Below are 16,869 nucleotides of genomic sequence, written 5' to 3'. Positions count from 1 at the left end.
AATTCTGGGGAGAGTGAACCAAAGAGAAACTGTACTACATTCCACTCAGAGCTGTATCATGCACTTTAAAAGGCAATTTAACATTTGGTACCTTTCCATTTTAAGAAAAAAAAACACTTCCTTTGGATTTTACTCCTTTTAATAGCTGCATTAGCCTTTTATCTATTCTTTCCATCTGGTTAATTTACAATTTAGCTACTAGAATATTCTTTTAGGAGAGATTGGATGTGGCTGGTGGCTTTCCCTACCTGCCGCCATTTGATTTTATAGGTTCTCCTATACGTTGTTCAATTTTTTGGTTTCCATCTTCACTGATTTTTCTGTTTTTACTCATATATCTTTTCTCTTTTTTCTTTCCCTCTGTTATTGTCTTCTTGTTGAAAAACAAGCCACTATCCTGCCTCCTAATCAACATATCTACTCCTTAGAATCCCAAGAAAATACATGTTGGATTTTATGGCTTCTGAATTTTTAAGTCTTACATAACCTATTTATTGTAATCTTAGGTTATGCTCAGTACATGTCTCTTAGTAGACTTTTGAGGCAAAAGAAAAGATGTAAACAAGTGTAAACATAAAAATGACAGTTCTAGGCACAGGCTTTTAACTAGGCTGAAGGAAGAAAAATGAGACCAAAACAGAACAGAGGTTTCTATGGGAGAGATGGAGAACATTTTCCATGATTCCCTAGCAAACACATAAATATCACAGATGTCTAGGATGAAAGTTAACATGGAGAGCAAGAGGAATGCTTATTAAATTTATTTTATGTAACAGGCATGTAGGTATATGCTGATCTGCAAGAATAAAGGTAGTTCTGTTTGCTCATAAAGTTTTTGTTTCATGGATATTTATTTATAGAGTAGATTAAAGGGGTTTTTAAATACAAAGTTTCAGAATCAAAGGATATAGTCACAATTATTTAGGCGTGGTTTTGGAGAGGATTGGTAGCATTTTAGAAGTTCCAAGTCCATGAAGGAGAGAAGGGTACATTCATTCAGAATGAACTGTCAGAAGAGCGAGGTTCTTCTTACAGACAGTACTCTGCCTATTTCAACCACACCCATCAGGCTGTGTATCTGAATGAGTCATCCAGTCTCCTGCACTGCTGGGGAGGTGGGTGCATTTTGCTTTTTAACTCATATTTTGCTTTTTGAAACCATTCAAAATTCTAGATTTTACTCTAAAGGTTTGGTTTGGAATAAATGGAGGGGAATTTTCATTATAGATTGTGGTAGGCATGGCTCCCACATGATTCCAGACTCCTGGCATTCATACCATTGAATGTGGACTGGATCTTGTGACTTGTTTCTAATGAACAAAATATGGCAAAAGTGATGGGTTGTCGCTTCCATGATTATGTCACAAAAGACTGTGACTTCAGTCTTAGTAGCATTCTCTCTCTCTTGCCCCCTCACTTGCTTACTCTGATGAAGTACCATATTGTGAGATGGCCTATGGAGAGGTGTATGTGGCAAGGAGTTGAAGGAGGACGAACTCATGACCAACAGAGGCAGGAAGTAAATCCTGCCAACAACCACTAGTGAGGGAGCTAGGAAGTGGATCTTACCCAGTGAAGCCTAGAGATGACTTCAGTCTTGTGAAAGACCCAAGGCCAGAGGACCCAGCTAAGCCACATCTCAATTCCTGACCCAGAAAAAATGTGAGATAATAAGGGTTTGTTGTTTTAAGCCGCTAAGTTTTAGGGTAATTTGTTATGTGGCAACAGATAACTAGTGTGTAGACTTCCTTATGGTTTCTGTGTGATGTATAATAACGCATACACTCAGGAAAGACTGGTTACTTTGGTTGTAAACCTGGTTTGAGTCTGAGGCTGAAAATATCCCAAAATGTGAAATGAACAGACTTATAGAACTTAAACAGATTGTTCTTTGCTGAAAGGTACTTAGGAAGGCAGGAAATCTTAATTCAGAATCAAGAAAATAATACAGAGCCTTTAACATTTAGTGTTGGCACCTTTCATATTAAAGCAGCTTATATTAATACATGCAAAAAAGTGCACCAAAATAAAAATAACTCCTTTCTCTGCTAGGATTGAAATGGAGTCCTGGGCTATGACATGAACCACAATAATTACCCGTGTCAGTGCCTGGGGAAAAGACTGCAGTGATCTAGCTTTAAAGCTTCAGTGATTTGGTCCAGACTTAACAAACAACCATACTAGGTGTGAACTGTTTTGTCAATAAAGCTTCACGTCATTAGAACTGTCTGTTTTTTTGTTTCTGAGTCATTAATGTTATTATAATCACAGAATGCACCTGCATTCTTCCCAGGGCACATTTTAACTTGTTCTGGTATGTTTCCCTGACAAAATACCATATGAAAGGCAAAGAAGAACTCCTATCAATATAAGCAGTTTAAAGGCCAGGCATGTATCAATCAAGAGCCATATGGCTACCACACTTGGAAACTTTATAATCTAGGCAAAGTTCACTCTCTTTACTTTACCTCTCTCTTAATTTCTCTCTTATTCTTTTACAATTGTTTTGAATAAGAGCTGGGAAGGACAACTTCTTCATTTTAACAGCTGAGAAAACTGATGCCCAGAGAGGCTAACTGGCTTAATACAGTCAGAATCACTTAGGAGAAGACCCAGATGGGAACTTTTGTCTCTTGCTGAGTTTCCTGGGGGTTTTGCCACTCTTTGCTGCCAAAGACTACTTTCTGGGATCCTCCTGAGCATTCAACCATAAAAACATTCCACTACAGGAGATAATTCTATTAATTAGTAAGCAAAGGAAATATCTATGTATTTATTACAGCTGTAGCTGTAACAATGGAATTTACATGGGAGAAACTGAGTACTAACCAGAGGAGAAAAATATCTTTTTGAAAAAACAAATGAACAAATAAAACCTCACCACAGCAAATTATCCAGATTATAACACATTTTGCTAAAGGCAGAAAATAGAGGATGAAGAATTACTAGACATATCAGCTTCTTGGTGGGAAGCACAAACTTTCAACTATTGGAAGACAGGCTCTGTATATATCCACAAAATCTAGGGGCTTTGTAGAAATGTGAAATCTCAGGTCTCATCCCAGGCCTACTGAATGAGAATCTTCATTTTAATAGGATCCCCAGGTAATTCGTTTTGCAATAAAATTTGAGAAGCACTGGTCTATCACATATAATATATAGAAGATTCTAAAAAACATATTAGACAATTGAATTGCAAATTTAAAGACTCCATTAGCCAATTTTATAAAAACAGTAAAACTGATTTATTCAGTCACCCTTCCTTTTCTTCATCATTTTTTTTTTTGAGGAAAATATCCATTTGTATGTATGAACATAAGTGGAAAATTGGTAATTGTAATACCATTTTATGAGATACTTCAGTAGAACCTATTTTCGATTAGTGTAGTCTACACTTGCTCATTGTCCTTAAAGCTCCTATCTTGCTCTCCTTTTCTCTCTCTTTCAGTTCCATTCTACATCTCTTTTTTTCTGACCCTCATTCTTCTTTTATTTTTTTATTTATTTATTTATTTTATTTTTTTTAAAGATTTATTTATTTATTTGAGAGAGAGAGAATGAGAGAGAGTACATGAGAGGGGGGAGGGTCAGAGGGAGAAGCAGACTCCCTGCCGAGCAGGGAGCCCGACGCGGGACTCGATCCCGGGACTCCAGGATCATGACCTGAGCCGAAGGCAGTCGCTTAACGGACTGAGCCACCCAGGCGCCCTGACCCTCATTCTTCTTACAGCTGCTCCTGACTCCCAGGGTAAGAGGAGATTCCTGGAAGAGAAGGTTATGGCTCAGCTGTTTGCCCTATCTTGCTTTTTTTCTCCACAAATGTGTGAATATGGTCCTGGCCTCTACCCTAACAGGTGTTCACTGCATTTTTTTTTTTTTTTGCTTTTTCCCTAGATGACTGATTTTCATACCGAGTGGTATGTGGTGATGGCAGGTAGTGTTGGGGGGAGAGTGTCACTGTTACTTGAGTCTCTCAGCAGAGGAGCCAGGGAAGTCCCATAATAGGCTTCACCATTTCATCCTAATAATATTTGGTATACATATTTACAATCAGTCAATGAGCAAGCAACACTTAAGTCATGAATTTTCAGCAACTGCAGTTACTCAGTTGTGAACTTTGTGGATAAGAGGTTCACTTAACTGTCACAGCGAAGAGAAATTATTTCTTCTCCTTTAAGGGAAAGTGGTGTTTTCTTTCTGCTGAGTAGAATTGACATACCAGTGATGTGTCATTTTTTAGAACAATTTGTAAATGTAGCTCTCCAAATTCAGTGCAAAGACATGGTCTGAACTTGAATCTGCATTGATTTTTCTTTTCCTAACCTGAGAACTACACTGAGTAACTTGCAGGTAGTTTTACCCTCTTCTCAGGACCTTTATTTGATTTTTTTAAGCTCTTGAGAAAATTCAAAACACTACTCATATTTAATCAAATAATTCATGCAATCTTCCTTGTTGAGGTCTTCCTTATTTTTTCTTGTCACTATAAACTGTTCCCTTAATATGAGACCAGAAACTGTATTTTACCAAGAAAAACCATGTTATGACTCTCTGTAACACTTTTCGTAATGTGTAATTCTGCCTACTCCTGACTTTGATATTATAACCAGATTTTCCAACAATTCTTTAAAACTTTCTATCAGAACCCTAATACTGTGTGTGGCTGGGTTTTTACAAGCCCAAGATCTTCTAATAGAGTGATATTCTGATGGTCTATTTGGGGTATTAACCATCTGTGACAGCTTGGTTTATTGAAAACTATGGCTCTGGCATGCTTACACAATCCATTTTTCCGCTTAAATTGAAAAATCAATGAGAAGATTTTTTAGTTTACTTAGAGTTGAATTCTAATTTACAATGGTTTTGTTATTTAACATTTTTTTTTTGAATGAGCTATTCACCAAATAATTTTTCCTGGTATTTCAGAACTATCATTAGCTGCTTAAATTGCACCATGATTAAGTTTCCTTCTTTCATTTAGCTTCTTTTTTTTTTTTTATCATTAGCTTATTTATTTATTTATTTTTCAACCACTAAAGAAGGAAGGTCATGCAATTGAAGTGCAGAACAAAGCCCTGTATCTTTACCAGCTTGTGTGGGAGGATTTTCTTTCCCCCTCTGGCTACCTCCCTGGATTAGGGTACTTTTGATATGCCAGGTCATGAACTATTTTTACAAAAAGGACCCACAGCTTTTACTGGGAAGTTTAATTAACCATGAGTGACTGGAATTTTCTGCCTTGCTTGTTGAGTGGACTTTTATTCTGGGCTACCTCCAGACTATATAATTTACCAAAGTCTGAAGAATGAAAGAGCATGGGGATTTAGTGTCAGGCCCAAATAAGCTATTTTTAAATCCATTCTACGAGGGTCTACCTAAAAAGTTTATTTTGTTAAAAATTCCGTTTCTCATTGTAGAATACAGAGGTGGGTCAGGATAGAATCCAAGTAAATCTCTAAGAAGGATTAGTAAAGAAATAACCAGGGTGCTGTAGAAGTGTAAGACAACAGGGCTTTAGAGGTCACCCCCTAAGACTTTTGCTTCTGTTTTGTTGACCCTGTCTCTACTCTACTCCAACTAACAAAATTACTTGTTGATTAAATAATTCAGTAGCTGTCCAAGGTGTCCTATTCTCTTGTGATAGGTAAACACATGAATTTAGAAAGCAGTTTCCAGTGTTGATTTTACAGAAATAATGAGAGAGTAATGAAATCATTTTAGAAACTTTATCAGCTTTGATTGGTTTGATTTGGATACATGTTACTTTCCTACCAAAAATGATGGTTCCTCATACATGTCTGTGCATATGTCTGTATATAGGTATGAACCTGAGTAGGTGTATGTGTGCATACACATGTATGAGTGGGAATAAATGCAAGCTAGGCAAGAAAGGGGGCGTCAAGCTGTCAGAGGTAGATTTCTGAGGTTTCTTTTAACAACCTCTTTTAGAATGTCCTTTTCTCTTTTAGATGAGGTGTCTTCTGATATCACAAACTGCTCAGGAAAGAGCATGGATAAGGACAGAAAACCGTCTTACATAATAATCTCTCTTCAGGCCTCAAATTATGAAACACAGTGATTAGAAAAAAATTCATTAGTGGGTTTAGTAAAGTTAAATTGATGCCAGATACCTCAATTGCTCCTGTATTTTGGGAGAATAATTAGAGTTGAACTAATTCTCTAAGAAGCCTCTTCAACAATAGTTTAAGGGATTCAACAGCAGACTCTGAAAAACAGACATACTGCTCTTCATAATTAATACTGGGTAAAAATTTGGTAATTTTTGGTAAAAAATTACTTTTTACCAAAATACTGAGATATTTAAGTTTTTTACCAGATAGTAAAAATGTCAACCATGATTTAATGGCATGCTCATTTGTGAATGTATGTATGACAGGAGAACTCTGCTGCAAAATATTTCACAAGTAAAATCTAACTAATCACCATTGAACAAAAGATCTTGATTGTGATAGACCTGGTTTCCAGGGAGGACACTGAATAGAACTCCATGAGTTGTTTCCCATTTTGGATGATGTTCTACACCTCCACTCAAGGGAGCAGGAGTAGATTCCTTACAGCACACATAGCTGTTTAGGGTGCAAAATTTGTTTCATTACAGTTGCTGGAACTTTTTGGGATTTAACTATATGCACAATGGCAGTTTCAATTCCTCATGATTCTTATTTTAGCTGGACATACATAAAAGCTATACAAACAGCTTTTGCAGATGTCTCTGGTTCTATTCCCTACTTGACACTCTTATTTCATCTACAGTTCAAGTATAAGCTAGTTATTAGCTCCCCAGGGGCCCTCAGGAAGCTGGGTTCTTTCTTCCTGGGCCCCTGGGATCCACGGATTTTCTTCTCACCTCCCAAGCAACTCAGCTCTTCCTACCTTGGGACCAGATCAGAACTGTACTTCTTTAAGTCACCTACACCCACCTAAGTGACTTTCCTGGATTCTACCCTTCAGCATTTGAACAAAGTTGACTTAAAAAGGATAATTTCTGGCTGGTAGTTGAGGAAAATGAACAAGATGGATTGCTCTGATCCTTTCTTCCTTTCTTACTCTTATTTTTGAGAGCTTTATCAAGTGCCTTGAGCTTGTTCACAATATCAGAGGGTTTACATAAATATTTTCCAGCCTTATGATTATGTCACTTCAAATATCATAAATATTAACATTTCCCCCAAACAACTGTATTTTCATTACTCACCATTAGATTTCTGAGGAATTATATATTTGATACAAAGAGGCATTCACTAGTTAAATGACTTGTCAGAAAGTAACAACAACAACAAAAATCTAGTATTTCCAGTTACTAGTTTTGCTCTAGGGATAATAGAAACCTGTTTATTCACCAGTGTTTATTAAAAACCTAACAATCTAGGATATAAAGAATAGACTTTATAGCTCTTTTCAAGCTGCTTAAGCTTAAAATGGGAACAAGGTATCTAAGACCCCAATTATTAATGAGAAATTTGATAACATATAGTTGGAAGGCAGCTATGCTCACCACTATACCACCAACGCCGGCTATAACATATAGTTGGGAAATATACCTTATATCTGTATATTTGGTACTTAATAGCTCATTTACAAGGATGGATTTAGAACTCAAAGTAAACCGTAAGCCTGAGCTGATGCTTAAAAGCCATTCATTTATTCAATTAAACACACACACATGCACAAAAAAAAATGCATTTGCTTAGTGTCTATTCAATAATAAATAAAACAGGACACCGTTCAGGAAGAAATTTAGACAGAGCTGGAGGAACATATTAGTATTTTGCTAGGGAGAGTTACTGAGGGTGGAACCAGTCATAGATGTTTGCTCTGTAGTGGCTCAGCGTTATGTGTACTTTCTGATTAGGTTTTCCTCCACCTCCACCTGTGCCTTTCCTCGTTAGCAATCCTATCAGCAGCACACTGTTTCTGGGGACTCTCCTGGGAAACCATTCTAGGGTAGAAGGAACACAATGCTGATTTTCACCTATTCTGCTTGGCTACACTATGGTTACTTCCTCCACTGTTTGGATTTTAATTTCCTCATGACACCTCTCAACTTCCCCTCATCATTCTCTTCTAAATGGTCCATTCCAGGGGCACCTGGCTGGCTTAGTGGTTAAATGTCTGCCTTCAGCTCAGGTCATGATCCTGAGGTCCTGGGATTGAGCCCTGAGTCAGGCTCCCTGCTCGGTGGGAAGCCTGCTTCTCCCTCTCCCTCTGCCTGCAGCTTCGGCGGCTTGTGCTTGAGCTCTCTCTCTCTGTCAAATAAATAAATGAAATCTTTTTTTAAAAATGGTCCATTCCAGGGAGGAAACAAACTTTTGTTCTTGACCACATTTCTGGGGACATGTTTTTTTTTTTTTTTCTGTCCAAATATAGATTTCAGTAAATTGGAAGGATACCTGTATCACACATTGGTGATAGTTTTGGCAGTTCGGTTATGCACTTCTTGTGATGTCCCGTGTGTTACTTTGCTGGACTGTGGTTGGTTTCTTTTATTGCCTTTTGATAACTGAGGGGTCAATGATGCCAAGTTCCCTAAGGACAATGACCACTCCTTCCTTCCACTTTGATTTTATCAAAATGCCTCACAACAGAAAGTAGTTCTCAAACTTGATTGAGTTTGTTGAGCACTAACTAAATGCGTTTGTGTTCTGTTTGATCAATTTCACTTGTGGTATTGCTTGGTACCCTTGACTAGGACAGATGCAAAATTATTTGAAAAGTAGTTCAAGGTTTAAAAATTGATTTTGCCCAAATCTTAAGTTTTTCAGTCTATTTAGTACACATTTACATAACATTGATTCACTGTCTCTCCCTCCTTTGAATCTGTTGTCATATGAAATTGACAGCAATAAGTTGTCCATGCTGCTGCTGGTATCTTGCCACTCAGTCTTCCTTTCATGTCATTTCTTCACTTCATCTTTATTAAATGTTTACAAATCAGTTAGGTTCAAGCTACAAGCCTGAAATTGTGGCTAAATGCTTGCAATGACAGCTGTGGTTTTCTGCCAATATTTGAATGCAGTTTTCTTGATCAGTTTTGTTTTTTAGTGTGCAATTTACAGTTACCTCCTGGAAAAAGAAGCATGCTAATGGATTTCAGATGTGGCATGAATTACTTATTTGTACATTCGTGCAAAATCAAACACATTTGGGACAAATTTTGTTTACTCTTTGGTTTCAAAGAATAGAATTGTGCCAGTAATTCAGCAAGTGTAAAGGCAATCCTTACAAATGGGGCAACTTGTTGATTTCAAAGAGTGCGGTTTGAGACTTTCTGCTGGAGAAAGAAATAATGAGCCAGTAACCAGTGCACATTCCTGAAGTTACCCAGGCTTGCAATGCTACTGTCATCTGCTTCTTTTTGCTGCTACAGGGAGAGGGAAATTCATTCCACAGATTAAGTGTTAATTAGTGTTAACGAGAATCTTGCCTTTGATGAGAAATAAATCCTTGATCAAGTTTAAATTGAACAGAAGACACTATGGGAACACTCTTCTAATATCTGATGATATTCACAGACTCTAAATAGAATGAGATGTTAGCTGGGCATCTGATAGTGGAAGGGTCTCCTATCACTTTGGTAAATGAAAGATGCTTTAAGGCCAAGGTCCTCATTTGTGACTCTGCATGAACTAAACCTCCAGACAGTATTATCTCATCTCACCAGTTTGTGCTGTGAGCATAAGGGGGATGCCTATAGAAGGTATGAGTATCTCTTAGCACCAACCATTACCATAGCCAGAGCAGAACTTAAGAGTTTCACCAACTGACAGTTTAAGGATTGCTATGGTATTTCACATTTGCAGGTTTATAGAGAGATGCAAGGTCTCTTGTTTCCTTCTTTAGATGCTTCCTTTTCCTCTAGACTGCACATATCATACCCTACTAACTAGGACTCATGACCGCTCATGTTTAAGAATCAGAGTACTGGTGATGACAATAAGAAAGGTGAGAGAAGTAAAATAGAATATTCTATCCTAGAAACAGAATATATATATTTTTGATGGTTTCTTTTTCCTACTTCACATTTTCCATGTAAAGTATTATGACCCTACCCTCTGATTTTTGTAGCTGAATGCAATTTTCTGATGTTAAGGTTAAATTGGGTTATTGGTTCTCAAACTTGAACACCCATCAAAATCATAGGATTGTTAAAACATAGATTGTTGGGTGTCATCCCCAGAGTTTCTGATTCAGTAGGTCTGACGGGACCCAGGAATTAGCATTTCTAATAAATTACTAGATAATGCTAATGCTTCTAGTCTAGGGACCACACTCTATGACATCATAGATTTACGTGGTTATACAGCATAGTCTTTTGTTGCAGAAGTGTGATCATACTGACCTCTTCCATCCTTTCACCTCAAATAGGTGCCATTCAATTTTTATGAAGCAATTTTAAGGACACTTCTTGAGTGTGCATGAATCAGATACATATACATACTGTTCACAAATGTATATTAGAAATAAGTCTTTTTTTTTAAAGATTTATTTATTTATTTGAGAGAGAACAAGACAGCACTTGTGCGTGAGGAAGGGGGAGGAGCTGAGGGAGAGGAAGAAAATCTCAAGCAGATTCCCCACTGAGCTCGGAGCCTGAACTGGGGCTTGATCTCATGACCCTGAGATCATGACCTGAGCTGAAACCAAGAGTCCCCGACTGAGCCACCCAGGCGCCTGTATTAGAAATGTCTGAACTAGGCATTCAGTGACCATAGTATTTGGGAAAGTAAATTACGAAACTGTGCTAGATTTTTCAGGAGAAAATCAATTACTTCTATTGCACTGCATCAGCTTATTTAAAAAGTAATTAAGTTATCCCTATAAACTGGACCCCCATTTATTTACATGACTTTAGAGAATTTTTAGATACTCAAAGGCAATTAACAATTAAAAACAATGAAAAGCAGTAAGCAGGCTAAATACCCATTTTCCTTTCTGCTTGAAGTATTCATTTCTGTTAATATCATAATTTACTCAATTATAGTCTTCCTTTTGCAAGATATCTATTTTCTGAGATCAGAGTTCTTCACTGGGTTGTATAATTATACATAACAAAAATTAGGCATTTCCTCACAAAACTAACCAAAGCAATGAGAAACCCTAATGACATTAGTGAGGATCAAAAAAAAAAAAAAGGGGTAGTGTTTGAAAGCTCTTTTGTTATGACAATGCCAGGTATGTTAAGCCACTTGATTAAACTATAATTTATAAATCCTCTTTTGGATATGAGATCATTTAAATTTCAAATGAAAGAAGTCAAAGAAAGACGTCCCTAGCATCTGAGAATCTGTACATGTTAGTTCAAGTTTCTCTTTTTAAAAGTAGATGTATAGATAATAACTTCTTTCCTTTTCAAAATAGTATTTTAGTTATCCTTATGTTTATAAAGAAATGTGCAAAAGATAATAGGTGATACCCAACAGCATAGAGCTTTTTAAACCCTGAACATAATTTTTTTTGTTCCTTTAGGCTGTATAAAAAAGCAATTTTTTTCTTTAGCTTTTTTAGTTGCTCCTGAATCACAGATAATAGTGATAAAAATGAAATCACTTAAAATACAGCTAATTTTAAAAAAAAATTGACAAAACTTTATAGTTGAAGCATGATATTTAATTTGGCTGTGTGGTACATTTTTTCCCAGCAGAAATGTGGAAAAATGAGCTATCTATGTTATGACATGTATCTAAGTATGTAGGTGCTAATGTCTAGGTATTCTGTACGTGCAAAGTCTAGAACAATGTGGAAACCAGCTTATTGACAAACTGGCAAGTGGGATCCTGACAATGGCAAAGAAAGGCTATGTCCAGGTACTTAAAAATCAGTGAAGATTCGTTTTTGAAAGTTCAAAACAAATTAAAAGAACAAATTTCACTGGACAAACAATGCCCTAACCTGAAAAAATGGCTTTAACGTTGAGACTTTCTCACTCTTGGCTGTGAGGTGCAAGAGATTCCATTATTGGGGGTGTGCTAGGGTGATCAACCAACCCATTTGCTCAGGACTGAGGCATTTCTGGGAATGCGGGGCTTTCAGTTTTTGAACCAGGATAGTCTTGGGTAAACAGAGACAGTTGGAAACCCTAGTTTGTGTTTTCACATCTCTCAGTTATACCTTATATAATACAAGCCAGGTGCTGCACTTGGCTTGGCTCCATAATCATCTTCATTAGGCATTTGCATCAAGTTGATTTTTTCATGTTGCAGTTTCTTTGGCAACATGTAGTAATGATACCTGTAAATCCTGACTGGTTTTAGTAATGGCTTAATTATCAGCTATACAAAATACGTTATGTTTAATTTTTTTGTTAAGTTCAATTAAGTAAACAAATTCCTTCAAATTGGGCAATTGATGCTTTCTCTTCTTACTTGCCAGTTCCCAAATGATTTTTTTTTCTACAAGAATGAGGTTTTTAGAAAGTTATATATGATTTTAAAAAATCCTTTCTTAACTTGAACTAGTGATTTTGAAATCCATTGCCTTTGAGGAAGATACACAGAGACTATGCAATAAAGTTGTAGAAAAATAAAGTGATCCATTAATGGGTTATAATATATTTCCCATTCACTCACCTCCCTTTTGGAGCAGATGAATATCTGTTGTCTTTTACAAAGATGATAGCTCATAGAGAAATGATTTCTAAACCTTTATTTATACATGACTCCAGGTATGGGACAATAAAATGATATTCATGTAATTTTTCTAGCTGCCAAGGATGGCGCCTGTCATTTGAAATTCTCAGTGCAAATTGCTCCCCTAGTATCAGCCATGGTTGGCAAAAATTGTCTGAAAAAACTTCCTCAGTGTGAATTGATATTTGGATGTAATGTTGCTTTTTAAACGTCTTCCTTTTGAACAAAATTGAAAAATTCTGGACAAATACATGAAAAGGAGTAAAAAAAAATCATGTTTTCACTGAATGTTTTATACACAGACAGTTGGTTAAAAGTATATTTATAAAATAGGGGTGCCTGGGTGGCTCATTCAGTTAAGCATCTGACTCTTGATTTTGGCTCAGGTTGTGATCTCAGGGTTATGATATCGAGCCCTGAGTGGGGCTCCATGCTCAGGGGGAGTTTGCTTGATTCTCTCTCTGCCCTCCCCCACCCCTGCTCTCTTTATCTCTCTCTCTAAAAATAAATAAAATCTTTAAAAATATATTTATAAAATAGAATACACTTAAAATATCTACTGGTATTTAAATTATTAGGCGCCATCTGTAACTGGTAATAGTGTGTTCAAAGGTACGATTGACTTTAACAATGAAGCACAGTACAAATTTCAGCCATTACATAAAAAATGTCCTCAGCTTTAGGTTATGTAATGATAAACTGTACCTGTTGAAAAATATATGTGGAAAAAAGAAATAATTTTAATACAGATATGACTCATCTGCAGGCATTCATTTATTCTGATCCAGCAACCATGGTAAATGTATTTGGATTACTGGGCATAGTATGAAACATTTAAAAGGGAGTGGAGATCTCTTTTAAAACAGAAGGCTCTTCAAACTCCACAATGATGTCAGAAATATAAGTCCTTGGAGCACATTATTGTTTTAAGCAGAGGTCCCCGCACTTTCACATTGGTTATAAAACATTATTTTGTGCTGCTGGCCTGGAGTGAGAATGTCATGCATCTGCAGGCAATTAGAAGAAGCTGGACTGCATGTTTGATTAGCTCAATAATAAACGGGCACAAGTGTGACTCCACTTATGTTAGTCAGATTCCCTAGACAGATTATCCTGTTGTTATCATATGAAATAACCCCCTTTTATCAACAATTAAGTAAATCCACATTTATGGGCACTTTGCAAAATTGTGAGGTGGGAAGAAATCCAACTTAAGCCTTAAGTCATCCAAAAAACTTTTAACCCTGCTTTCAATGATACAGACCCCAATCCCAAGTTTTAGAAATTGGTTGAATTATGTAGAACAGTTGGGTTAGAAATACCCTGTGTGCACACAATCAGTTAAGTATGTTTTTAGAATCTATCGTAAGCAAGGCATTTAATAGTTTTAGCTTATAACTAAAGAAAAAAGTTCTCACAGAAGAATTACAAATGTTTTAATCTGTGAAAAGTAATTTTGTAAGGTAGTTCTAAATCTTTTTAAGAAAAATTAAATAGGATTTCATTTTTATTATTCACATTTTATTATACAGTTTCTACTATAACCAATGAATGTTGTAAGTCTTGAATATGCTCTATCCTAGAACTTCTTCATTCAGTTCTAGGCATTGTTCTTGAATTCAACCACAATCATCAATGATAGACTATAAGCCACTGTGGGAAATGACCCATTCATTTATCTGTTTTTTTTTCTCCTAAGTACCATTAAAATATACATCTGAAGCATGAAAAATAATTCAGTATATAAAAGTCAATACTTAAAAAAATTTCAGCATAACTTTCCAGTTTCAGGAAAAATACCACCAAACCTTCCAATCCAACTATATATTTAAATAACACAATTAAAAGTTGCTATCTTAAATAAACTCAAGATACTTTTTATCAATATTCACTCACATATACATAAAGTAACCTCATGAGCCTATCTCTTTGACATAATCCTTAAATTAGATATCGGAATATCAAGCAGATGCTGAAGCATTCATCATCATTATTGGAATTCTGACTCATGACAGTAACACGAAACAGATGCTAATATGATGCGCCCTCTGAAAAGTGACACCATCACGGCATGGGTTAGCTCTTGATGTGAGGTACTTAAAAATTTGAACACAAAATATAAAATAATAAAAATCAGGGCATGATGGGTGTCCTTCATATATAAGCCATTTGAACTCTATCTCATACAGAAGATAAAACTCAAAACTGGCACATAAAGGGCAGCATCTCAGGGCAACAGAAGATGCTTCTTTCACTTAATGCAGCAGTTAGGTGGTCCTGATTGAACCCCTCAGTGTTGAGGGAGGCAGATGCTGTTGTCCTCACTCATGAGCAGGTAGAAGGTTAGAAACTCCTGGACGCTTTCCACTGGCCAATGTGTACCAGGCACCTGTGGTGTAATATGGGATCTACTCTGTCAGCCCCTGGCAGTGCAAAAGGAGTCTGGGGCTCCTATGGCCCAGCTCAGTAACAAGCTCCACACCAGGCAGATCTGAAAGGGTTTGCTAAGTAGGAAAATGGAAACAAAATCTCTTAGCACAGTCCAGTTAGCTAATATCCTACACATCTTCAAAGCCCAAGATTCTTATCATTTTGCTAGCATGAGTCTACTGTTTCTAGAACACACAATGATGTGTGTACTCCTTGTGAAAATAAACAGAAAAACCCAAGCAGATGGTGCCATGGTGCAAGAGATATAAGCAAAACGTACTCAGATGAGAACTTAAAAGATATAAATGTGAGTGGGGGAGATGCCCCCAAAGGTAACAAGAAACAGAAGTCCCATTTCTTTATTCCTCAGTGAGAAAAATAAATCAGTGGCAAGTTCAATGAAAAGAAAGCTTGAGAACCCAAACGAGGACATTTAGGGAGTAGCTTGACAGTACAATTTCAAAGTCCGAATGAATAATCTGGCTGTTCCTTCTGAGAGCTGTGACCCTGGCTCTGCCTGCCTGGGTTTGAAAGCGAGTTCTACTCTCAGCACCTGTGTGACCCCTGGTTCCCAAACTTGGCTGCACCCTGGAACCACGTGGGGAGCTTTAAAAAATATGGATGCCCAGAACCACCCACCCACCCCCGCCCCCCCAGACTTACTTAATTGGGCTGGGGTGTGGCTTGGATATGGAGAAGTTTTAAAAGCTCCCAAGTGACCGTAGATAGGTGCCACTACGATTGAGAACCACTGTGCCGCAGCTTCCTCATTTGCAAAATGAGGACCATACAGGCAGCAACCCCCTTTTAGGATTTTTGCCATGATTAAATGATAATTCAGGCAAAGCCCTCGGCACAGTGTGTGGCGTGTGGGAAGCTCTCGGTAAACGTGAGCTGTTACCATCATCACCATGAGGTGCACTTGGACAAGAACATTCTCATTAGCATAGTAAGTCATGCTTACCTTGGCACACGTTATGCTCACTCTGTTCGTAGCCTGTTGCACACTGGATCCGGTGAGAAGGGTTGGCAGGGATGCGCTGAGCGTCCGCTGGGTTCCGCCGGATGACAAAGTTATTTCGGCCAGTCTGCACTTCCGGGCCTGCCACCGCAGCTGCGCTGGCAACGAAGCCGCCCCCGGGCATCACTCCACTGGCGGCCATGCCGGTGGCCGCCACGCCCCCAGCGCCTGTCCCCGACGTGGCAGCTGCATTGGCCGCTGCACCCACGCCTTCCGCGGCGGGTGTTTCTTGCTGAGGTTGTTCATTATTGACAATAATCTGGGCTGTTTTAGGAAGGCAGAGGTATCCTCCATAGTGGTTGACACATTTCATTCCACCTTTGCAAGCGTCTGGAACAATGTCACATTCATCAATATCTGCGGTCGACAATAAAATAAATCAGGGATCTTAGAGGGAACTCTGAACATGTAAATATATGCTCATGCCTTTTTGATAGATACAAACAGGACAGCAAGAGTGACATGAGATGGAGACAGAAAGCTATGTTCAGAAGGGAAGTCTTTGAAGTTGGCTCACCTTTGCACTGCTGTCTTACAGGATCCCACTCATATCCATCTGTGCATTGCTGTGAAGAAAACATCAAAGATGGGACCAGGAGACAGTTAATTGGTGTATCCACTTCCTAAGAAGTCACTCTAAAAGCTTCATTCCTATGGCAACAATCCTTGCTCTAGAGTCCTAGATAGATGATGAGATGGGTAGTTTAACATTCCCTAGATTTTCTCCTTCCTTCCTTCCTTCCTTCCTTCCTTCCTTCCTTCCTTCCTTCC

The 16,869-nt window shown here is 37.7% G+C and overlaps 1 protein-coding gene across 4 annotated transcripts in view; it reads right to left on the bottom strand.

Moving 5' to 3' along the window:
* EFEMP1 (EGF containing fibulin extracellular matrix protein 1) overlaps positions 1-16,869 on the bottom strand; it is a 59,986-nt gene that overhangs the window by 37,337 nt on the left and 5,780 nt on the right. For all 4 annotated transcript variants that reach the window (XM_035001522.1, XM_035001521.1, XM_035001523.1 and 1 more), the window contains 2 exons: positions 16,616-16,664; positions 16,042-16,455 (listed from right to left, as the gene is read on the bottom strand). In XM_035001522.1, the coding sequence (XP_034857413.1) occupies positions 16,042-16,455; positions 16,616-16,664 (463 nt within the window). The remainder of the gene's footprint in view (positions 1-16,041; positions 16,456-16,615; positions 16,665-16,869) is intronic.

The sequence above is a fragment of the Mirounga leonina genome, unplaced genomic scaffold (assembly GCF_011800145.1).
Source record: "Mirounga leonina isolate KUSES-001 unplaced genomic scaffold, KU_Mleo_1.0 Mir_125, whole genome shotgun sequence".
NCBI lineage: Eukaryota > Metazoa > Chordata > Mammalia > Carnivora > Phocidae > Mirounga > Mirounga leonina.
This window is presented reverse-complemented; position numbering and strand designations above follow the sequence as displayed.